General features: G+C 53.9%; 7 protein-coding genes across 7 annotated transcripts; 2 read left to right on the top strand and 5 right to left on the bottom strand.

Moving 5' to 3' along the window:
• Nucleotides 1-1,055: 1,055 nt before the first annotated feature.
• On the top strand, nt 1,056-1,400 carry FIBRA_04561 (uncharacterized protein; the record flags this gene model as incomplete). The annotated part of the gene is made up of 1 exon (XM_012326355.1): nt 1,056-1,400. One exon carries the CDS (start codon nt 1,056-1,058, stop codon nt 1,398-1,400), a length of 345 nt encoding a protein of 114 aa, XP_012181745.1.
• A 679-nt stretch (nt 1,401-2,079) lies between these two features.
• FIBRA_04562 (uncharacterized protein) lies at nt 2,080-3,778 on the bottom strand (the record flags this gene model as incomplete). The annotated part of the gene is made up of 9 exons (XM_012326356.1): nt 2,080-2,254; nt 2,326-2,473; nt 2,527-2,675; nt 2,730-2,842; nt 2,895-3,047; nt 3,083-3,310; nt 3,366-3,537; nt 3,607-3,664; nt 3,727-3,778. The coding sequence occupies 9 exons, from the start codon at nt 3,776-3,778 to the stop codon at nt 2,080-2,082; spliced, it is 1,248 nt and encodes a 415-aa protein (XP_012181746.1).
• A 524-nt stretch (nt 3,779-4,302) lies between these two features.
• Nucleotides 4,303-7,137, bottom strand: FIBRA_04563 (uncharacterized protein; the record flags this gene model as incomplete). The annotated part of the gene is made up of 12 exons (XM_012326357.1): nt 4,303-4,366; nt 4,418-4,460; nt 4,523-4,619; nt 4,675-4,714; nt 4,771-4,901; nt 4,963-5,359; nt 5,450-5,543; nt 5,602-5,771; nt 5,827-6,585; nt 6,633-6,774; nt 6,823-6,836; nt 7,043-7,137. 12 exons carry the CDS (start codon nt 7,135-7,137, stop codon nt 4,303-4,305), a joined length of 2,046 nt encoding a protein of 681 aa, XP_012181747.1.
• A 416-nt stretch (nt 7,138-7,553) lies between these two features.
• On the bottom strand, nt 7,554-10,412 carry FIBRA_04564 (uncharacterized protein; the record flags this gene model as incomplete). The annotated part of the gene is made up of 1 exon (XM_012326358.1): nt 7,554-10,412. One exon carries the CDS (start codon nt 10,410-10,412, stop codon nt 7,554-7,556), a length of 2,859 nt encoding a protein of 952 aa, XP_012181748.1.
• A 1,999-nt stretch (nt 10,413-12,411) lies between these two features.
• On the top strand, nt 12,412-14,055 carry FIBRA_04565 (uncharacterized protein; the record flags this gene model as incomplete). Its single annotated transcript, XM_012326359.1, has 6 exons — nt 12,412-12,661; nt 12,721-12,995; nt 13,045-13,091; nt 13,140-13,211; nt 13,265-13,770; nt 13,838-14,055. The coding sequence occupies 6 exons, from the start codon at nt 12,412-12,414 to the stop codon at nt 14,053-14,055; spliced, it is 1,368 nt and encodes a 455-aa protein (XP_012181749.1).
• A 290-nt stretch (nt 14,056-14,345) lies between these two features.
• On the bottom strand, nt 14,346-16,811 carry FIBRA_04566 (uncharacterized protein; the record flags this gene model as incomplete). The annotated part of the gene is made up of 12 exons (XM_012326360.1): nt 14,346-14,419; nt 14,486-14,587; nt 14,662-14,787; nt 14,870-15,155; nt 15,212-15,711; nt 15,772-15,887; nt 15,939-16,135; nt 16,187-16,241; nt 16,293-16,337; nt 16,386-16,423; nt 16,478-16,664; nt 16,720-16,811. 12 exons carry the CDS (start codon nt 16,809-16,811, stop codon nt 14,346-14,348), a joined length of 1,818 nt encoding a protein of 605 aa, XP_012181750.1.
• A 257-nt stretch (nt 16,812-17,068) lies between these two features.
• FIBRA_04567 (uncharacterized protein) lies at nt 17,069-21,354 on the bottom strand (the record flags this gene model as incomplete). Its single annotated transcript, XM_012326361.1, has 24 exons — nt 17,069-17,359; nt 17,412-17,583; nt 17,634-17,731; nt 17,783-17,866; nt 17,921-18,109; nt 18,167-18,250; nt 18,301-18,447; nt 18,505-18,579; nt 18,630-18,711; nt 18,770-18,794; nt 18,851-19,061; nt 19,116-19,305; nt 19,357-19,466; nt 19,522-19,574; nt 19,625-19,687; nt 19,737-19,853; nt 19,905-19,947; nt 20,005-20,109; nt 20,162-20,353; nt 20,404-20,552; nt 20,612-20,673; nt 20,729-20,799; nt 20,857-21,020; nt 21,069-21,354. The coding sequence occupies 24 exons, from the start codon at nt 21,352-21,354 to the stop codon at nt 17,069-17,071; spliced, it is 3,063 nt and encodes a 1,020-aa protein (XP_012181751.1).
• Between the last annotated feature and the right edge of the window lie 1,687 nt (nt 21,355-23,041).

Raw genomic sequence — 23,041 nt, forward strand, 5'->3', positions numbered from 1 at the left:
ATATATTAGCAAAAGCGGTGCAAACAAGGCCACATGACGCTCAACCCGGAGAGTAGATGCTCGATAAGAGCATATGCAAGTCCCAGGCAATTGCGAATATCCTGAATAGGATGCCGCGAGCAAGAGATGAGAGGTACCTACAAGAGGTAAGTCACGTAGCTGCATACAGCATAGGAAGGTATGTGGTTGTCTGTCACTGAGGAAGAGCACGTTGTACTTACGGATGGGCGTCTCGTCGTCACAAATGGCTGAAAAAGAAGTACATAAGTTGCTAGCTCTTTTCCCCTGGTTTTGTATCCGATGTAGGGTTACGCCTAATGATAGATAGCACCTACAGTGGACCAGGGCTGTGCGCAAGCTGTCGAAAGCCGCCTGTGCAGGTAGGAAGGTGCGCGAGCAAGTCGGGGGCTTGGCCGAGGGTGCAAGTAAAAGGTCATCACGTAGAATCGAGATGGCCGAGTGAGGGCATATATAGTAAGGGCATAGGCGCAGGGTGTGTTCAACTAGGGATTGTGTAAGTAGGGAATCAGGAGGTGCATGCAAGTAAGGAGGAAGAGGAAAATGGAACGAGATCAGGCGCGGATCGGGGTTTGGCATGCGGGTTTGGATCCGAGTCTCCCAAATCGTTCTGTGCGATGGATATATTCGAACAACGGTGTGAATGTGGTGGGATTGTTTAGGAGCTCTGGAACTATAAGGAGTCAGCGGTCCAGTTTCCGGAGCGGGGGAGCGCGTTTGCGGTGTCGCGCGAGGCGTTTGAGTAGGATGTGGATTACCGTCTCGAGTTTGATCGTGAAAATAAGGCGCAGGAGTGAGTCTGATTTTCCTATGTGGTGCGACGGCTGGTAGGTGAATCTGTCATGTATTGACGTCCAGATTATAAGCGATCAAACCGAGAGAGTCTAGAGGGCGGATGGACGCATGGTGAGATCAAATATTGAACGGCGGTAGAAACGATTTAGGACTTCTACTAACCAAACTGCGTCAGTGGACGAGTCATGCTGGCAACTCTTACAAGCAATCTCTGTCCGCACGTGAGATGAATCTTTAGCTCTATGGGTAACGAACGAACGAAACCTAGTCATTCGTGCATTTTCATACTCGGCGGCAAGGAGGTTATAAAAGATAGGGAACCTCCGGAAGATTCAATGCCATCCCTTGACCAGCTAGCCATGCGGTCCACTCACCTCAAGTTCTACGTTGCTGCTGCCCTCGTAGCTGCCCCTGTAACCCTTGCACAAGGGTTCGTTTACACCTGCGACGGATCAGCTGTCCGCGTTGTTGGGACAGTCCTCTCCACGACTTGCACTAACGAAAAGGGCAAGAAGCATTCCACCTCCATCAACTTGAACGACTGCGTTGCCAACTACGATGGCAACCTAGCATGTGCTGTCAAGTAAGGAATACATTGTTCTTGCGTGACCGAGGTCGAGCTGATGAGGGAATATCCAGCGGTGGCTTCAGCAGCTCGTGCACGGGATGTGGACTTACTTCCGGTGTAACATACTTGTGTTTATGCTCAAACGGCCACGGCGGCCAGAACCCTACCGCGTTAAATCTTAGTAAGCAGCTAGCCCTACATATGCTGATAAACAAAACACACTCCTTTGCAGACAACTGCCTCTCCAACCAAGATGGCAACCTTGCTTGCTGAACACCTCCGGACGTCCACGCTCGGTGATGGGGGCGATTATTCAGGAGTTTTCATGATGTAGAGCGAAGATCTGCGTGTAGTTAGAGAATGCTGTTCAAGAGGAACTTTGAGTAGCAGCGGGGTGATTGTGCAGGAGTTGACACAGGAAATATATCGCAGCCACGCTACTCATGTGGTAAATACTGCTTCACAATCTGGATTAGAGTCCCAGAAGCAAGCTTACCTCGATAAGCACGAGGTCCAAGTGCAACAAGAGATCAACAGATAAACAAAAGGATCATGGAACAGACGACGGAGAGGTCCATGAGAGGAAGCCAGACGGGTAAGCGCAAGGACAACTCAGCTCGACGGGCACAGCGCAGGTTCAGCACGAAAGCAGAGGATAGATCAAAGCACAAAACAGCTAGTCAACATGAAGCCACCACCTACGCGACATTCATCCGCGCCACCGTGCCCCCGCCCGTGTTTCCGTCAAAGACGAAGAAATTGGCGATGGGCGGCTCGCGCGCGGCCAATGCCTTGAGCACATCCTGCGCGAGCATCCCGCCTACCACCGCGCACACTGGCGCGAGCTCATGCGCCGCTGTGACCGCCATCGATCTGTGCCAGCTGATCAGTGACCTGGGGCATCGCGAACAGAGCTGAAGCGGGCCGCACGACCTCGGACGCACTCAATCAATTCTTTTGGGGCGTTCGCAATCGCCTGCCTGTTCACACATGCGGCCGTGAGCAGGGTGTTTGCGGCCTGCTCGAGCGCCACAGCTGCACCCGAGTCGTCCGGCAGTGCCCCGCCGTGCTGGGATTGATACTCCCATATTGCTGCAAAGGCTATGAGCGTGCTGTAGCGCAGTGTCGCACGTCGCGATACTGACCGAGGACGGCGAAGATGGCAGCTGGATTGAGCTCTTTCGTCTGCCTCCGAGAGAGCGCCGACCATCGGTGCTCCAGTGCGGTCTTCAACGGACAGTATCTAGTCGTGTTCTTAATATTTTTTGCGACGTCCTTGGGTGCTGCGCGGTCCCTGAGTCCAATTAGCGAATGCGGCATGTCGATCCCGATAAGCCAGGAGACATACGGTGCGATGTAGTCATGTGCGAGCAGATCGCAGAAGATATACCCGAGCAGCCCGTATGTTCCCCCGGCATAGAAAGGCTTGTTCGCCCGTCGACACACGTCATTCACAAGGATCTGACGGAGCGGATCAACATGGTGGTGGACCGCCGATGCACCATTAATCTACCAAAGTCTCACGATCCATGTCGGTCACACAGACCATATCGACGCCCTGTACAAGGACAGCAAGCGCGGGCTCGTCGAGAACGGCGGTCGCTGAGGCCTCAACAGTCACGAGCGGGTTCAGGCTCTCGATTCGACCCTTTGCCGCGGTCGCTTTCTATGAAAAACGTCAGTAGCCGCTACCAACGCTACCAGCATCGAGCCATCGCCATCTGTGTAATATGTGCCAGGATGCTTCGTATCATGTGCGCACTCTGACTGATCAGATACAGTGGAAGCCTCGCGCCAGCCTGAGAGGGGGAACCGCAGCCATCGCGGGAGGTACGCGCGAAGGCGAGAAGGCGCACGACACGGGGCATATTCCGGACGCACGTTAATAAACGGCGTGTGCACGCCGGCGTGTGCTGCGCAGTGGCGACGCTGCAGGGCCTCGGAAAGGCGAGCCCGGGATGGACGCAGCGCCTGGGCCACTCACGTTTTTACCCACATCGTCGTCGCGGAAGAAGAAGCCTGCGCCGAGGTCCTCCTCCGCGACGAGGTCTCCGTCGACGAGGACGAGCTTTCCGATGCCCGCGAGGACGATGTTCTTGATGGCCTCCGTTGCGACGCCGCGCAGACGGACGACGAGGATGGTGGCGTTGCGCATCCTAAAGCGCGCGTTGAGCACCTCGTGTGATAGCGGGTGGCGGGCCAGGAGATGCCGGAGAGAGACTGACCTTTGCTGTGCCTCCAGGCCCCATAGGCGAATTTGCCTATCGTACACAGCAGCCTCGTCTTTGATAGGGAAGAATCAGCACTGGCAAGGAGGCGGAGCACGGAGCACTGCAAGAACGCACCCTCTGTGATCTGAACAGGAACGGCCTTGGACGACGGGTCGAGCGTGGACATTGTGCGAGAGTTCTGTTCAGGAAGACGAGCCTCGGTGTATCAAGAACAGTTGCGGGAGAACAGCAAGTGGCGAAGTTGACAACAACGCAGGATTCCCTTTTCGGGACTGCGAACAGATTCTGGCGCGCGAAATTGCACAATTAATGTCGTACATAGAGCGTGCAAGCTCTCTCACAGAAAAATGACTATCTTATATCCTGGCAGAGAAACGCTTTCCGCCTTTCAGATGCCTTCCCGTGACGAGAAAACGATGTTCGTTGTTCTGCGCATCGCCGCATTACATACATCTCAGCTAAAGATATACAAGTACACCATCCATGTCCGACAACCGTCCGTGCCGTGACAATAACTAGTAGGGCGTAACCGTTTGATAGCAATGCGAGCGCAGTAAAATACACCATAGGGTACGACGGATAGCAATGGGAAAATTAGAAAATACAGGTTAACCTATAGAACTAGGCCGGGGCGATCCCATTACAGCATCACAAAAATCGCACGAGGAGGGGACAGACGCAGATCCAATCTCAGTTCGTGGTCATCAGAGGCAGCCCGTCCGCACTGGACGCCGCATCTCTATCGTCATCGAGCCTGCGTCCGTGCAATCAGCGCGGCGCCGGTCGGAAAGATGTCCGGACTTACAGGTAATTCCGCTCAATTTCTGACAGAATCGACAGGAAGTCCCCTAGTGTGCGGTGTATGCCAGTAAGGGAACACTGACGATCAAGGAAATGATGGCAGACGTACACAGGTAAGCGTGGGCACGCGCAGCCGATGCTGGCGCAGTCTCCGCCTTGCGCACAGCGTCAAGCAGCGTTGATGCGACGAAGCGGACTTTGTGTACCTAACAGAGCGCGTGTCAGCGGTCGAAGGCACCTAGACCGGGGGCGTTGACTAACCAGCGAAGGCCCGTTCGTAGCAATTGACTGGATAGGGATGCTGAGAAATGTGTCGTAAGACACCGCGCAAAGCGTCCGGACGTGCATTTCACCAACCTGTGCAGGATATTCAGCAGCTCGCTAGCCACAGACTCCCTTTCTTCGGCCACCCGACGCTCATCGATGCTCCCTTGCAGCGACGTCATCAGCTCGTCGCGGTACTGCTCAATCACAAACCGGACCAGTTGCTGCACACATGGGCTTATCAGACGCGTAATCACATGGGGAGCGAGCTCGCGACGCGCGTACCTGTGTAACGTACACATTGGACTGCATCACGAGGAACGGGTTGAGCGCGTTCGCACGCGATGCGTTCGGGTTGTCGAAGAAGTCTTTGACCTCCGCAAAGGTGGCCTGACGGAAGCCCGCACCACCGTACTCCGGGGGAACATGGGTATGTGAGTGTACGTACTTGAGACAAAGCGGTTCCGGGGCATGTACGAGCGCAGCGAGGATACGCGCATGGAGCGCCTCCACCTCTTCGAGCCGCGCGGTGAGGAACTGGCCTTGAGGGGGAGATCGCTTATCCACCCGGATTCGTACGAGAATTTCGCCCAGAAGAGCAAAGATTCGTGAGATATAGTTGAGGCCGGAGACAATAGCCGTCTTGCCCTGTGGCTGCGGAAGGTAGGCACTGTGCGTGATGCTGGGAATTGCCCAGATTGCCGGGGCGAAAGGCCGCGCCAAACGTTAAGATCGGCTGACTCCGGATATGCACAAGTCAATAGACACTCACTACTCGTCATCCAGCTCGCGCGGAAAATTGCACGTGGTGTCCTCATCTCGAAGGCAGATCGGACGCCCCAGCAAGATCGACATGGACTTGTCGGCTGGACGTCAAAATAAAACAATTAGAATGCGCACACGCTGACCACAGCGCCGCCTCACCTCCGAAGAGGAGCCAAAACGTCCGACGTCGCACTTCGCATTCGATGAGGTCTAGTCCTTCATAAGATGACTCCTCGTGCATGCGAAGAGTGATTGCGATATGAGCCGCCTCGCCGAACGCCGCATGCTGCGTCGCATCATGGCCTTCGCAGAAATGATATACGGTGTCACTGCCCAAGAAGTTGTCAAGTACAAGGGTCCTCGATACGGACATGAGGCACTTACAAGTAGCGGATGACAACGTGCATGACCGAAGGCGGATCATATGATGCGACGGAAATGTGTCGACTGGCTTCGTGGCAGGTCTGAGCGAGCTTGCGCACGGCATGACGCTCCATGGGGAGATAAGATCTGGGCACTTGGACGAGCGTCGAGGCCACAGTAGACATTACGAGAGCAAAGAAGAGCGGATCTCGCTCCTCGCGATGGGAATGGACGTCGGCCATGAAGGACGGCTTGTGAACGCACGGGGTCAGTGGATAAACGAAATCGAAGAATAAGGCGAGGATGAGAAGGATAGTTTCCCGCGGAGCGACATCCTCGAGACGGTGGGGACGATAATAATAGGACAGAGGGGGTATCGATGTTGGGGGTGGTATTGGGATGGCCTGGTGTTGCCGGAAGGACCAGTTGTAGAGTGGATAAGTACTGAACTGGTCGTGAGGAGATGCGAAAGACTGGGAGTCGTCACGGGAGGGGGCGTACGAGGTGCCGAGGGGCGGGATGGGGGAAAACTGATTGTGGAAGCCGTCTGCGGCGATGGGATAGCGCGAAGGGGTGAGGGCGGTGGTGTGCATGGACGGAACGGGGCTAAGGGACGGCTCGAGGAAGGACGCAAGGCCGCCCTGGGTGGAGGGCGAGATGGTCTGGGTCGGACTTGCAGCGGTGTGTGAGGCGGAGACGGGGGAAGTCATCTCGGAGGGGCCTTGGCTATCCTGCTGGGCGGCGGCTGCGGCTGCAGCCTCCTGGAGCCTTCTGAGGTAGCTACGGGAAGGTGAGGACAGCACAGGGAGTGGAGCGCGGAAACTCACAGGTTGGGAGGCCCCCTCTTTTTGGGTTGGTAGTCGTAGGTGCACGCGATGCCTAGTGCGATGCAGTGTTTGCAGGATTGCTTGGGGTCGTCGGGGTTTTCGCGGGCACACCTTACCTTGCGTGCACGACAGGCATCACAGCCTGGGAGGGGAGTCAGACGAGGTGAAGTGGGGGAAAGAGCGGACGCACTCTGGGACTGTCGCCTGTGGGGGAGGGGAGAGGCGTCAGCGCGGTCGAGACGAGAAGAGGAGACGGACGAGGACATGGATGCTGGCTGCAGGGGCCCCAGGCCGGTGGAGGGCGGAGGCAGATGCGGGGTAGAGTCGGATGGCGAAGAGGAAATGCGGGGACGATGCGAGCCTCCAGGAGGTTGAAAGTAGCGGGGAAATGTCGGGTAAAGGCCACTCACTTTCTCTTGACCTTTTCGCACGAGTCCTTGGACGCGGCATCGCCAGCGGGGGGCGAGGACGACTCGACGTCGGGCTTTGTGCGGACGGAGGCCATGGCGGGGCGACGGGGCGGGCAGCGAGCACGACGGCGAGGACGGCGAGGACGGGACACGGCGCGGGGGACTTGCGGGGGGCCGTCGAGCCGCGGCCTGATTTTGTGCGGCCAGTGTTTGGACGCGTGTTTGCAGCGCACTCGCCGGCGCCTCCCCAACGACGCGCTCCCCGCCGCCGGCGTCACGGGGCCCAGCGCGGACCCGCTCCCGGACTTAAACATTCGCCCATTCGATACACCCAGTGCGCTCTATGTACTCGCTCCCATTAGCTCGCGCTCTACCGTACTTTCTTTCCCTCTGCGCCCCTTCGCAACTCCCAGATCGCAAATTCAGCCCTGAGAAGCACCTGCTCTGCCCCCTGCTTCCCGTGCGACCCTGTGCCATGCGACTCGCCTCCCAATGATCGTCTTCCCATTCGTCAGCCCTCCGCTTTGCCCTCCCCCTCGCCCTCGCCCTCCCCCGCCACCGCTCCCAGCACCCGGCCCCTCCGACGCCGCACAGGCTCGCACAACTCCACCAGCATAACCCGCCCCTTGCTCTCGTTCAGCCACCCCTTCTCACAATGCATCCGCACCGCGCTCGCGATCCTCTTCCGCGTCTTGGTCTGAGCCCGATCCGCCCACTCCACCTTGTCCTTCATCAGCAGCCGCCAGAACCGAAACGCCATCTCCGGGTCGTCCGCCCGCAGCGCAGCCACCACACAGTCTCGCCCCATGTTCGGCGACGGCACCTGCCTCGCCGTCAGTAGCGAGTCCACTAGGTCCTTCGCGTTGTCTAGGTAGTCCTTCGCACTCGCCCGTCCGTCCCGGTCCATCGTCACCGTCGCCCGGATCAGCGCACCCAGCGTGTGGTAGTCCAGCCGGTGACAGTTCAGCTGCCGCGCCCGCCGCAACAGCGCCGTCACCAGCGTCGCGTCGTTGTGTATCACCGCGCGGTGAATCACGATCCCGAACGTCACCACGTCCGGCTGCAGCCCAATCTTTACCATACGGTCGATCACCCGAGCCGCTGCCGTTGGGTTGTAGTCCGCCAGAATAGACAGCGCCACGTTCACGTCGTGCAGGTCTGGCACAATTCGCCGGCTGAGAATGAGCCGGAACGCCTCCAGCCCCTCGTCCAGCTTTCCGAGCATGAAACTCGCCCGCGCCAGCGCGTTGAGCTTGTAGTGATGCACCTCCTTCACCGGCTGACAGCTCTTGTGGAAAGCAGTGTACACTTGCAGCGCGAACGCCCTGTAGTCTGCGACCCTCGCGTCATCGTCGCTAAGGGCCTTGTCGCCCTCGGTCGGGCTTTCGGATGAACATGGCAGCGCTGTCTCCACAGAGACACTCGAATCCACGTTGGAGGCCTGCAGCGCTCCACCTGACGCAGAAGGGGCAGCACGCGCGTTCTCATGTGGAAGCTGTCGGTCGTGAGAGGGATCCTGGGCAAGGATCTGGCCATGCTCCGACGACCAGCTCGAGTCCCTCGGGACAGCCTCCACGTTAAGCGATTCGCCCGGCCCAGACGGTGATGGCCCACCTTCATTATACACAGACTCTAGTCCGCTTCTTGAGTGCGCCAACGCGGATGTAGCTGTCCCGGTACCCGGAGAGTGAGACGAGTCGGAGAGGGCGCCATCCTCGTCGTATCCACTGGTCAATTCTTCGGCAATCTCCACCACGCTGGTTCCGGCTAATGCCGTGGACGGCGGCGCGTCCTCGCCCTCGTAACGTCGAACGAGGCTGGTGAAAAGGCTGACCAGTCGGAGCATCGCCTGGGCGTGGCTCGTCACGACCTTTTGTTGACCGCCAGTGGTATAGCGCTCCCACAGTGCTCGGGCCTGCGTAGCAAAGCCCTGTGACGCGACGAGCGCGATCAGCCGTCCGCGGTCCTGGAGGGGGATAGGGACGTGTTTATCGACGATGTCCGACGCCAGCTGACGAGCGAGGTGGTGATTCTTGCTTCTGACGGCCAGGTAATGGAAAAACGAGGTCAGAATATGACCCGAGGGGGGTGGATAGGAGTGGTGCATTCGCACGGCGTCCGACTGCGCGACTACGTAGACAGCTTCGATTGCCTCAGGACTAGACATTCTCTCCGCAGCTTCGGAGAAGATCTGCAGAACATGCGCGGGAATATCATAGTTTGGACTGCGTTGCATAATTTGGATAATGATGGCGGCCGAATCGTTTACGTCCCGCACTCTGGGATTTTCTATCAGAGCTCGCACAACATACACGCAAAGCCCGCCAAGAGAAGGGGTGATAATTTGAGCGTCCGGCAGCGCCCTCATGATCAGAGTACTAGCGCTCGACCGCCAGCCCCAGTCAACGCACGATCGAGTTATAGCTGAGAGAACGATGAAGCTGAAGTCCCCAGACTGAAGGTCCGAGCGGGTGATGGACTTTGCAGACAGGTTGTCAGTCTTGACGAGCGCATCCATGATTTCAAAAGACTTGGCCCGCATGTCCAGCCGCGCGAGTTCATACGCTAAGCGATACAACAGCTCGACAGCAGATCTTGACCGGCGGAGTGTATGGTAGTCGCACATACTTTGTGGATTTACCAAGAGAGGTAGAAGGAGGGAAACAAAGACATCAAAGAGCTGGCGATCAAGGACGGAGTCAAGGGGAAGCTTCAGTGCAGCCAAGATTATTGGAATCCTGTTCTCCAACGTGAATGATGTGAGCTGTCCGGTCTCAATGAGTTTCTGAAGCAGCGCAAAAATACTGGCTTTCGCCACCAGGCGATTCTCGCTGGCACATAACAGGAGCTTCTCGATGAATGCGCGGTGAAGAGGCGCTCCGAGATAGTGACCAGCCTCCACAGCATCGTGCGCCAGCTTCGCGATAACGTCCGCCCGTCTCGTCGACGTCGCCTCTTCCAAGATGTTGAATAAATGCTTGACGCTGACTTCACGGAACAGCGACAGGCCTTTCTCCCGGTACTCCAGATATGTAGCAACAGGGTTGTTTGCCAATTGCAAGCCGAGCCGCTGTTTCTTTTCCGCCTGCAAGGGGGTAGAGTTGAGAAGGAACGGTATGGGGGTTCTCTGATAGCCGGTCTGGGAGGAGGGGCTACTTTCGGAGGGTGATGACGCATGGACATCCGGGCAGGCCGCCGCTGCGCCTGGGCCGGTCGTCTGCACGCCAGGCGATGGCGGTACACTGGCGAATTCATCGTGCTTTGGCTGGAGGCCAGAGACGGCGTGCGAGAGCAAACGTCGAGGGACATGTGAGGGTGCGCCAGGTCTCGGAATGTATGCTCGAAGCGATACGTGCCGGCAGATGAACATAAAGTTAGCTACGTGGTGGCCATTTGCGGTCAGAACTCCATGATACTACGCCCGGACTCGAAACTTACCACATACCGCGACACCTCCGGGATATGAGGGGTCTCGTCGCGACACTGAATGGCTGGACGCGACAAGAGGTGAGACTGGCAAACTTTTCCACAGGCGCACACGTCGACGTCGGGGTGAGGGTCGCGGTGTCACGACGTCACGATCTCTCGTGACCCCTCGCGGCAAATGCTGTCACGTACTGCATACTGCGCGCGTCGCGTCGACGCGCCAACCAAGTTGCCACCGCGCGGCTCGCCACCGTGCGCTGCCCTCCGTCCAAGCCCGGGCCGTCGTCGCTGTGGACCGTGCCCGCAAATTCGCAGGTCTCCCATCTATGTCTGTTCTGGCGCACGAGTTGTAAGCCCCGTCGTCTTCTGCCGTCATCTCGTCGGTCTTCTCTGTTCTGCTGACATTCAAGCTCCTCAGGACAGCACACGCCGCGCGCGAGAACAGTGGCTCGCTTGCTGCAGAAATATGACAAGCATGTGCAAGGAGTTGGCCAGATAACGGCACACGTGGGTTCGGAGGACCTGCGTCGATTTCCGAGGACCGCTGGTGGCGGACACAGGTCGGTTCCTCCGCCGCTTCTAGGCGGGATTGCATTTGATTTGTCTCTATACAGAAGCGCAACAGGCGTTGTGCTGAGTCTCCAGCAGACGCAGCCGCCCCATTGGCTACCACAAGCCTATCTCAGGGCGCGATGCTTGCTCCCATTGGAGGTGACTGATTGTCTTTCGTTTGCGATGTCCCGATTTACCTCCTCCACGTCCCGTTGTCCAGCAGCGCCTGCCAACGCCGCGGTTCATCCGATCATTCCCTGCTATTTCTCCGAGAATGAGCACAGGCGCGTTCTTCAGATTATTCATGCTATTGCGCCCGCGCAGGAGATGGCCTTCAAGGTTTTGCCTTTCACGACGCGGCTCTCCCTCGGTTCGTCGCCACGACGCCGACGCTGCTATCGTTGCGATCTACCATCTGCGCGGCTGATGGCGAGTGAGCGAAATCGGCCGTATTTGGGAGCCAGAAAGCTTGTGTCTCCTGTTCCTCATCTGGGGTTCCCGCCTTTCGAACCCTCTATTATTTGTAAGGGCGGCCGCATGACGAATTCCTTCTATCTTGATACCGAGCTGCTTCTGACTTCTTCGTTCTCCTTGAGTAAGATCGCTGGATTCAACCCGCACACCTGATATGATATCCTGTCCGACATCGCCTATCACACCCGATGTCATGCCCAGACTGGTGCCATTGAATAGTCCCTCAATCCAATCCTTCTAATTTCTGTCGGAAATTGGCAGTGATTGTTTCCTCTGATAGAGGTCTGTCCACAAGGGGATATTCACGCTGATACCTGCTGTATTTCCTTGGGAAATTCTGTCTGTTTATGTGCAATGTCTTGCTTCTTGAGCTCGGGCAGCCGAGCGAATCTCAAGTTTCAACTGTGCAGAAGAATTGCGGTCGGAGCCGCAGGTCTCGTCGTCCACGCGATGGGGTAACGTCTTTCCAAATAATCACATCCCTTGTCTCGGTAGCACAATAGTCTAGAGCAGGTTCAACGTCAAGTGGCCGGAACGCTGCGGCTATGGGCCCCACTAAAATTTGAGAGACGTTGGCCTCGACCGTATTAGTATAATCGGTCTCGCCGTGGTCTCCTCCCTTTCCTGCTCGTCGTTTGGCTATATTGAGACCTCGAATTGGACTGCCTTTCCTTACCCACGCAATGGTGTATTTTGCCATAATGCCAGTCAATCGAACTCACTTTTCCGTTGGATTGGAGAATTTCGTCTGTACGTATTGTGCACGTGCGTTCTAGACATGAGCGTCCAAATACAGCAAGTCTCTAAGAAAGCCTGCCGCTCCCCACGTTCTCCGAGTCTGACTTGTGTCTGACTATAGCTTGAGTCTCGCGCATCTGCAGCTTTTCTAGGAGTGAGTCCGTCTGATTTCTACTTGGATGGGGGCTGGTCAGTCTACTGCCTCACAAGCTCCTCCACGCGCTCTACACGTCTTGCGCGTCACTCCCTCGTCGCCTGCATCTCAAACCACTATTGAACCGTTCTTTGACTTTGTCGTTGGCTTCCAAGGAGACAACTTCGCCCCAAACAACACAGTCGATGCTGCTCAACTAGAGAAGATAGTCGAAGGCCATGAGGGCAGGACGCTGAACCTGTTGGTCTGGAATAGCAAGAGTCAAGAGACACGAGGTGCGTCTGAATCTTTGCAAATCGCCTCTATGAATGCTGAACGGTGTCATATTATACAGTGGTGCCCATAGTACCGTCAAGAGACTGGTCATTACCGCACTCGAACATCCCCGATCCGAAGGAACCAGAAGCGGAGGCCAAACCATCGCTTCTCGGCCTCAGCATGCGCATGTGCGAGCCCGAACTCGCACTTGACAACGTATGGCATGTGCTGGACGTCCTGGAGGGCAGTCCGGCGGAAAGTGCAGGGCTTGTGCCGTATGGCGACTGGATTATTGGATGGTCTGGTGGTGTGTTGAGTGCTGAAGGCGACTTTTACGAGGTCGTGGAATCCGTGAGTGACAATTAGCTTCTGTTATGCGCAATCATTGACTCATGTTCAGCATATTGAAAAACCCCTCCGAGTTTACGTGTACTCGTTTGATTTTGAGTACGTGAGATGAGGACCAGCTGTTCTTCGTACTAACGCTTGTCTCAGTACGATCAGGGAAGTTGTATTGGTTCCCAATTGGCATTGGGGCGGAGAAGGTCTGCTGGGATGTGTGTTTGGGTAAGGCTTGCAACCGTTGTGGGCAAATAAACCGATACTAATCAATGAAACAGGTTCGGCCTTCTCCACCGCATTCCTCCTCTACCACCGGACAGGGAGCCAGGATCTATACCTCCAGAATTGCTGGAGGACGTGGATGAATATGAGGAGCAGCAATTGTTCGTTCCTGCCGATTATCATGGCGAGTCAGAGTACACGGAGCACAGCGAGGACGATTGGCAGCACGAAGAGTGGATGCGGCAGTCGTACGCGAGCAGCTATGACCGTGATCCGTCTATTGAAATCTCTTCCGCGTACTCGTCCGGTCGTGAGCTTGAAACCGAGCAACCGTCTCCTCCCGCTGAGGATCCTCAGCCCGTCGAAGAGACACAGGGAAGCCGTGACGGTAATTCTCCTGGACCGTCTCAATCATCCGCTTCTGACTCGGCCAGTGAGCATGAACATTGGGCACCAAGCATTCCTGTAGTGCAAGTTACACCGGTGCGAGCCAGCGCATTTGTTGTTCCCCGCTCGGGGACGCCAACGCCGTCCCAAGTGCTGGGATCCTTTCATATGAATGGTGATTCATCGAAGTCATCCTGAATCGTCTGTCTGCGCACTCAACGACCCTCACGCTATGCACTAAGGTATCGGCATAAGCCCGCGAACAGCCTCATGGGATGGCAGACCAAGGGTCTTCGATCTCGCGAACAGGGAGATGGCGCACAGGGCCGCTGAAGGCGGACGCGATGGCGATTCTGACGGCGACGATGTTGATAGCGTCACCGACACAAATGTCACGGAGACGACTGAGATGGATAGCGAAGTGACTTCACAAGCTGGTAGTCTCACGAGTATCGATTAGGAAGCTGCTAGTCCTCGATAGATTGTGTACGTTTGGAGACTTTAGGTTGAGAGATCGGTGGAATTGGTACCGAGGCACATGGTTGATCCCTTCACACGCAGTAGCCAAGGCTAGGTCTATGTAGTCATCTGAATACCCTCTTCTAATCGCACGCGATACGGAGATTTTTCACAGCGAACACGCCTGAGGTAGTGGACACGCGTTAAATTAGAGATTCTGCGCTACAGATGCAGGGACAACATGATTTATATACTAGCATTATTTCCATGGCATGCATGGGAAGGTGGAGACTAAGACTCTATTTCTTCATCGCCTTCGCGGGGCTGGACCTTGAACTCCAGGTTCAGCGCGATGACCGGCCAGACTAGAAGATATCAGTAGGAGTGTAATGAACTGCGCATTTCAGTAACACCATCCCGAGGGATCGTACCTTCTTCAAAGCCAGGGTGTCTTCCGAGCCTGATTTGTTGCCAGACGTTGCGCATAGAGTCCGATCCTCGGATTTCCCCCCAGTTGTCCAGGAAGAAGCGCACTTGCACCTGCACATGACCACCATGAGCACGGAAAAATCTCTCTCCATTGACAGATCTCGGGGAAATAGCGTACTCGCCTTGCGAATATCTTCAAAGGCAGCGGAGAAATTAGAAAACACTTCGTATGCCACGTTGTCGACGGTCAGTGATTTGACTATGTGCTTAAAGGCAAGCTGCTTCAGCTCGGGTAGGTCATACCCTATGGTGGGAAAAATCAATAAAATAACAAAGAAGGTCAAGAATAGCTGAGAGAACGAGGACGAGCTAATTCAAGCACATACTGTCTGCTAATCTGAAGACCGCTTTGGCAGAACAAGGCCGGGGGTTTCCGGTATAACCATTCTTCTGCTCCCACTGTGTGATCCACGCTTTTCGTGATCGCGGATTTGACGTCGTAGCGATAGTCTCGGGTTGTTGGCTGGAGCGTTGACTGAAGGCTAGGTTGGACTGGGATTCCGAACTAGACTGACCCACTTCTACAAGCGGGGGAGTATCCGAAGTTTGAACAGCAGTGGATGGAAGGAAGCTGGACGAAAGCGGAGCAAAAACGATCGTATCTGTATATACCTTGCCACGTTTAGATCAGTATCAGTCACCGCCGAATGGAGGTAAATTGACTTCACATAATAGAGCAGTGCGCGAAAAGTTGCATACGGAACATCTCGCACTACTACTGGCACTTTGATCGGTCCAGGAATATCGGGTTCTCTCGAGGGAGCGCAGTAGTCGATTTCCGGCTGGTCTAGATGCATCCTGCTACTCCTTGGAGAAGAGGGATGTGTTATTTTAGCGCGCACGTTTCGAGCCTCTTTGATATCATCCACAGAACTTTGGAGCGAGTTTTCGTCTTGTTCATGTTCGGATATAGGAATCCAAGAACTCGATGGGTCAGTACGCGTATTGTCAATCGATGTGATGGAAACGTCGGCCTCCTGGCTGTGTTCTTTGGCGAAGTCGACATCAACATCAATGGACATAGCGTCTTCATCTTCGTCCTCGTCGTCCGAGTCTTCATATTGGCGAGCTATGTAGTCGCCTGATATTGTCTGCTGAGACTCCGGATCTGAAGAACGGTCAACTTCATGCTGCAGTGCCTGGAGAGGCGAGTTGCCTTCCGCAAATCCTGATCGAAACACTGAGGAAAGTCAGCGGTCAGATGAGTCAAGATGATGCATGCCCTCACTAGTTCTAAAGTACTCGACTCTCTGCAAGATTTTTCGAGCAGCATATATCCTTCTCGTATTCACTTGTACTCGATTTCGATTAGGTAGGACAAATTCCACATCTGAGTATGTCGGGCTGTGATTAAAGCCATGATTGATGGGCTGTGTTCGGAAATGCTCCACTTACTCGTCAAGAAGACTACCTAATACGGTAAGAAAATCCTTTGGTACAGGCTGAAGGGGGATAGACGGTGGTCCAACTGGTGGGGTAGGGGAAGTCGTAATGGTACATGTTATCACGAGTGCGTCCTGCGGTTTGGCACGGAAGATTTGGCTAAAGACGTTATCTCTTCGAGCAAAATGCGCCCATCCCCAATTTTGGGTCTGCCAGACAATCAATGCGCTGATGAAGGAAGGTGATCTTACAAGTATTACCTTGTGTGAAAAGGCATTATCGCCACACTCTTTACTGCCGTATTTTCTCTGTGCGCTATAATGTCATGGATGAGATATGGGGTTAGGTCATCAACGCGATATTCACTCATGGAGGTCAAATCCAAACTTATACAAGCCTTCTCGACTCCATCTAAAATATGTTTATGTATAGGCATAAATCTCACAAAAAATGACATACCTTCCGTTTATCGCGCCCGCCTTCTCTTCTAAGGTTGGCTGGCAAAAAGTTTGAGTAAGCCAAGCGAGACAGAAAGAAAAAGAGAGCCCGACCTCACACGACAAATAGAGGCTCACGAATGATGCACCCTCTGGATTGCTGCCGGAGTTGGCATAGAATAGCACCTGGACAGGCGTGGGGATTGTCATCACATCCGGGTACGATTGCGGATATCTCACCTGCCATCGGCCGCCACCAAATAGGGCGGACCTGATCGCCTTTGATTTCGATTCTCCTGGACTATAAGAAACCTCCGATCCACATGAAAAATAAGGCAGGAAGTAAAGCATCCTACCTTGCATCAAAAACGTCCTTGAGACCCTTGAGAGTCCATTCGAATTTGATCGATGTGCTTTCCTGACATTCAACAAAGCTCTTTTCTTTCATATCTCACCTATCGTTCGCATTCACAATGATATGTGCGGTCGTCGGGCGGGGGAGGTGTAAGAATGATAGGGTAGTAACTTGTACACACGCACGTCCTATATATGTAATTAGACGGACTGGGAACAGAGCGCGAACGTTCAGGTGGCCACAACAATCGCCTACAACTATTACGTAATCGTGATGATATGTGCAGTACGCATTGAAGATAGTCTCGATTGTAAATGCAGTACATGAAAGTGATGTAATCACACAGCCCCTCATCCACTGAGCATCTTGCGAAAATCGTCCTGCCCCTTTGCTTGAGAAAACGATTGGGGTCGCGAAGATGAGGGTGCCGAACCCGCCGCCACTACTGTCGTGCGCTTCTTACTCCCTAACCCAGCCCTCGGCCTCGAAAGGGCACTCCGTGGTAGGAACAGACCGGAGGCAGCAGGGACTGTGGCTGACGAGCGAGATGCGGATGAACCGCCCGGAGCTTCAGCCAGAAGCTCCAGAATGTTTCCATTGAAGACGATAGGTTCGGATCTAAGCAAAAGCTTTCCCGCATCCTACAGACATCATATGTCAGGAGGAAGCCTCGGCGAATAGATATAGACATACTGTCGCATTTTCGAACTCGACGTCCGCTTCGCCTTTGTCGGTGAAGACCTCGACCCGCGCTACAGGCGCTAGCTTCTCCAGTACCTGTTGCAGAAGACCCTCCTGTGTGTTCGCAGGAAGATTGCGTATGCGCAGAGATCTATTTCGCACATCGACTCGATGATTGGGATCCCTATGACACATCATAAGTGTTATTGAGCTGAAGTGCGGGGATATGCCAACCTGTTCTTAGCCCGATTGCGAGTGTCGGCCAGTGTAACAGCAATCCGACGGTTTTTTAACTCGTAATTGTTGGCGCTCAAGGCAGCAGAGGCATCTTGCTACACCAACACATGAAGATGAGAGTCTGACTGCGATGACTGGTCACTCACTTCTTGCTCGAACTCGATAAAGGCAAAGCCTTTGGGGCGGCCGTTCGGGTCCAAGGCCATGCGAACTTCCTTCACCGTTCCATACTGCATGACATATTTGGCTAAGACGATATTTAGAAAAGAGCTAGTCATACGCACTGTCCTGAACAAAGTTTCCAGGTCCTTCTTTGTTACGAATCTACTCAGCCCAGCAACGTATATTTCCCTGTCGTTGGCGTCACTGTCGGTTCGCTCTTTTTTGCGTTCGGGATTAGAGATGTAGACATTCAGGGGCAAGCCGTCCTCGAGCTCCTGTTTATGGAGTTCAAGGGCAGCTTCCGCAGACGTCTAGACGTGACGAATGTGAGATGGATGGAGATCAGAAATCGGGACACTCAGACCGACAGGGGAGGTGAATTGGATGTAACAGAATCGACGGGTGCTCTTGAACTTCTTGCTTGGCCATCGCACGTCAAAAATGGTGCCGTACTATCGAGCCCTATGAGCCTGATTCTCATCCATTGAATTGTGCAGCATACCTTTGTAAAGAGGTTTCGGACGAATGCATCATCTGCTTTTTCCGGAAAATTGGTGACATAAAGTGTGGATCGCCAAGCGAGGTGAACCGCAACTTCCTCTCCGCCAATACGTTTCTTGTCCTTCGTCAAAGCGGCTGGTACGCTATCCTAGAGGAAAAGCCACAATGAGTAGTCGCACTCACTACGGGCGGCATAACGGCATACCCGTTCCATGAATTCGACAGTGGCTACCAGCGAGTTCGGCAATTGTGTCATTTTAATCTCCCGAATGGAGCCACACTTGTCAAGACGTTAGTGGCACGCTCATCGAAATAGTAAACTCTACCCACATCTTTAAAGAGCAGCGTCAAATCATCCTCCCCGGCAGCTGGGGGAAGATCAGCCACAAATACAGTACAGTTCTCTCGATCCCTGCAAATACTCCACGATTCAGCATGTTAGGTTGTTATGCTAACATACAGAGCATTACCGCTTAAGAGGAGCGACCTTTGGCTCTAGGGATAAATATCAGAGACAGGTAGGTGATGAGAGCAGTGGGTCATAAGCACACCTATCCTTGGCTTCTTGTTTTCATCGAGAGCAACTTCGTCTTCCGCCTTCCTCTTCGTACCCGCAGCAGGACTAGTGGCATCGACATCCATCGGCAAGGCGCCTGCGCTATCCGCAGCATTCGGCGGAGGGACGACATCGGCAACGTGAACCATGTTGGCTTCTTGTTCGGCAATGAGTTGCATAGCTGCGTGATCCGCCCTCTCCGCTTCCTTCGGGCTGTGAATTAGAACAATTAATCATATCTCAAGCGACGGTCCACGCACCTTCGCACGTCGTGCCGCGACCTGTGCATTTGCACGCTCAATACGGTCAAAACAATCTTCTATCTCTTCCACGGTTCCAAATAATTGCTCGAAGTTGATCCAGGCATCCCATATGGCTTCCGGCCAGTCAAGGTTCTTCATACAGATATCCCGGAATACCTTTCGCGCATCCTCATAGAGACCTTGTTTGCTGAGAAGATGACGTCAAAAAGCATGGTCTTGCCCATAAGACAGAACTCACATGAGTACTTCCGTATACGATGTCCATGCAAGATAGCTGGTTTTGTAATGCTTGGAGGCATCTTCCCAGAGCACCAATGCATGTTCAGAGTGTTCGGCAAGCTTGAGACACTGACGGCAGAGTATGAATCAGTGAAGATAGGCCGGGCCGCAGGCAAAGGCTCACAACTGCCGAGAAGTACTTTTCGATTCGTAACCTCGGATCGCCAGCGGGAGAAGCTTGTCACGTTCAATAAGAGCGGTTAATCGAACATCATCGGCGGTCTCACCTTTCCTGACACGTGCTATGCCATCCATGAGGACCTCAACCATCTTGTTAAAGCCATCCTCTCCTAGGCGACAATAAGAAGTGACGTTTGATCAACATCGAAACACACCTACCCGTCTTCCCAGCTTCAATTTGTCGTCTCTCGTAACCCGCACGCGCCAAGACGACAGGAACAATTTGTTCCACATCAGATTGCAAGGGGAAGATGGAATGCGTCTTTTCGTATGCACCTATTCAAAATTCGGTACCGATGCTTCTCGTAAAGAAGCACAGGGACTCACCAGAAACTCCTGGGTCCGCGTCTTCAGAATCGGCTACCCGTTCCTGGAATGCAGACGGAAAATCAGTCCAGCTGCACTAGTGAATTAGCTATCGTCCCACCAGGAAGCGTATATATCGTGCCCATACTTCACCCGACCCAGGTGCACTTCTTAGTGCTCTCTGGAACGTCGCCATTTGCAATTCTCCATCGACATCTTGAATTCTCTGTCAAAGCACGTCAGAAACGTTCGGATGGGCAGCGATCATGCATGAATACCAAAAAGTCGATGTAGCCAGCCCAGAAAGAACGTAATGTCTCCTCGGCACCCGCCTGCCCATTCCAGCGGCGGCTGTCCGCCTCTGCGATAGCGCGTTCGTACAGAGCTTGAACCACGAAGAGATCTGGTTTCTTCCGCCGTTCTGCGGCAATATAGTAGGCATAGCCTTCAAGAGAAAAGCCTGCTTGTGCCTGTTTTCACTATGAGACGACTAGAGTCATCTGAGTGCGCTCAAACCTACAAGGGAAGATTCGTAGGTTTCGCGCTTCTCGTACGCTTTGACGGCTTGCGAGCGCAGCTTAGAGGCTGTGACGAGGAGAGATTCATATTGGTCTGGTGGTTTATAGTTCGTCGTGAAAGTGGAGTAAGCTTGAAAAGTCTCGTCGTGATCTAGGATCGATATAATTAAATTATCCGTCGACCCGGAAAAGCTGGGACGCGGAACGTACTGGAATGTGGTTGTTGAAGCCGTTCCAACAACATAGACTCCACACGACTGATCAGCGCTGCTCTGTAAATAGTACAGTATTAAATTTACGGCGCGAGTGCATACGAGCAGAACCTACTTCTCTTCCCCAGTAGCATGCTGCAGATTCTCAAGCTCCCAATCTCGCTGCATATCCCACAGGAGATGGCTCTGGGATCATATCAATGAGATCTCATCATGTCTATAAAGGTGCCGGTGTGCCCCAACCTTTGTCAAGTGACCAATACCTTGGGACACGACGGAGGCCATCGCAGTGTGAGTCCACTCCATTGAAAAGAGGTCCTGCAACTCTTCCGGCCTGAGGTCGACTGAATGGAAATACTGGAATCGATCAATTAGAAGCTCCAAATGCTTCTGCAGCAGTGGAAGGGCTGAATGAAGGTCGATAACCAGTCAGTGAGAATGGAAACTCCACGTACATAGGTAATCGTGCTCCGCCCGGTCATACAAGCTGAGAATTGCTTGTAGGTCTCCGGGAGCGTCAAGATTGCTGGACTGAACCTTGCGCTCAATCAGAGGGAGCCATATCTGGTCGCCAGCTGCCCAGAATGCGGGGACCATCTCCAACGCCGACTCGACTTGGTCGTCCATCCCCGTGTCACGAGCCACGCGCACATGCTCCGCGTGTAGGGCTATGTTGTACGGGTCGTCAGTAAGGCGAGTTAGAATACTTGACAAAGCCTCCAGAGCATCCGCTTCATCCATATTGACAGCCAGAGACAAGCTCACTCAAGCGCAGAACAGATTAGCGTCAGGGTGACGGTAACAAAGAGAGCCCCTGGATAGTGGTAAAAGGCGCAACCGGAATCGGCGTTCCAGAAAAGTGAGTATGAATAACAGCCCAAAGCCCGAAGAGATAATTCCCAGATTTCGTTAGAGCGTGTGCGAGCGCAAGATGGTGCGCCTCGCGTGGGTGGCAAAGCTGCGGGCAACGCGTCGACTCCGACGAGAACGCGTTGGCGCGTGACCGGTCCCGCGAGTCCCTTTTTTGGAAGCCGTTCGGTGAACTAAGGTTCAAAAATGCCAGTGTCCGGCCTGAATTTGCTGTTTTACTTGTTACCTTTCCGCTCACAAACGAGTTAGATGCGTTCATATCTTCGATGATTTACAGCACGATGACTTTGAATGCAAAGCCCGCACGGGAATTGTGGATATTCATTGTCGGCCCGGCAAGCCGTCCTCGAGGACCTCCGCATCGAGTTGCTTCCTAGTCTTAAGGTCGCTGCTCTCCTCGAGTCTCGTCGGCACATAGTGGTTATATCTGATCTCTCATCACCATGTCTTCATCGCTGCGATTTGACCAGCTCTTCAATCTTCAAGCCCGGGTGGCGTTGGTCACAGGCGGCGGGACGGGGATCGGCTGGATGATCGCAGAAGGCCTCGCAGTGAACGGTGCAAAGGTTTATATCACAGGACGGAGGCAGGAGGTCTTGGAGAGCAAGGCAACAATATTCAAGCAGAATAATCAGGGAAATGGTTCCATCGTCCCGTGAGTTGATCGATTCTCGAAATTGGACCTGCATGCAATATTGAACGAATATAACATTGAATGCTCAGTCTAGTGATGGATGTCACAGATCGCGAGAGTATCCTTGCAGGACAGAAAGTCATCGCGTCTAATGATGGAGGATTACATATACTTGTGAACAAGTAAGTGTGGACAGTACGCACCTGCATTCATGAGTTCATTTTATCAACGATTTATGCAGTGCAGGGCAAGTTGGACCCGTAGCGCGGTGGTTCGAAGATAAAAATGCTCCGCAACACAAAGATCCGGAGACACTAGGCCGGGCGTTGTTTGACCACGAAACGTTCGAAGACTGGTCGAAACTATACAGCATCAATACTTTCGCAGTATACTTCATGACGACAGCATTCCTGGGACTGCTTGCCAAGGGTAGTGAAAGTGTTCCTGGATATACATCGTCTGTCATCAATATCACTAGTATTAGTGGGTCAATCAAGCTAGGACAAAATCATGTTGGTACAACCCGAGTTCTGCGCATCTACCATTCTTACTTTGATGCAACTACAGCTCTGCTATAACAGCTCCAAAGCTGCTGCTACGCATCTCACACACATGTTTGCGACGGAGCTCGCACTGAAGAAGATTCCCGTTCGTGTGTGCAGCGTATCACCCGGTGTCTACGAATCCGAGATGACATACGATGCAATTGGAGAGGACAAGGTCGACCTCGTAGGCAAGGGGATTGTCCCTGTACCAATCAGACGAGCAGGATCGTAAGTAGCATACACGCGATTCCAGAATTGATTTGGCTGACTTCTTGTTCAGGGCTCAGGAGATAGCTGGAACGGTCATTTACCTCGTATCCCCCTCTGGATGTTACACCAACGGTCAGGAGATTATTGTGGATGGCGGGTTTACCGCCGT

This window comes from Fibroporia radiculosa (genome assembly GCF_000313525.1).
Source record: "Fibroporia radiculosa TFFH 294 genomic supercontigs, scaffold3198, whole genome shotgun sequence".
NCBI lineage: Eukaryota > Fungi > Basidiomycota > Agaricomycetes > Polyporales > Fibroporiaceae > Fibroporia > Fibroporia radiculosa.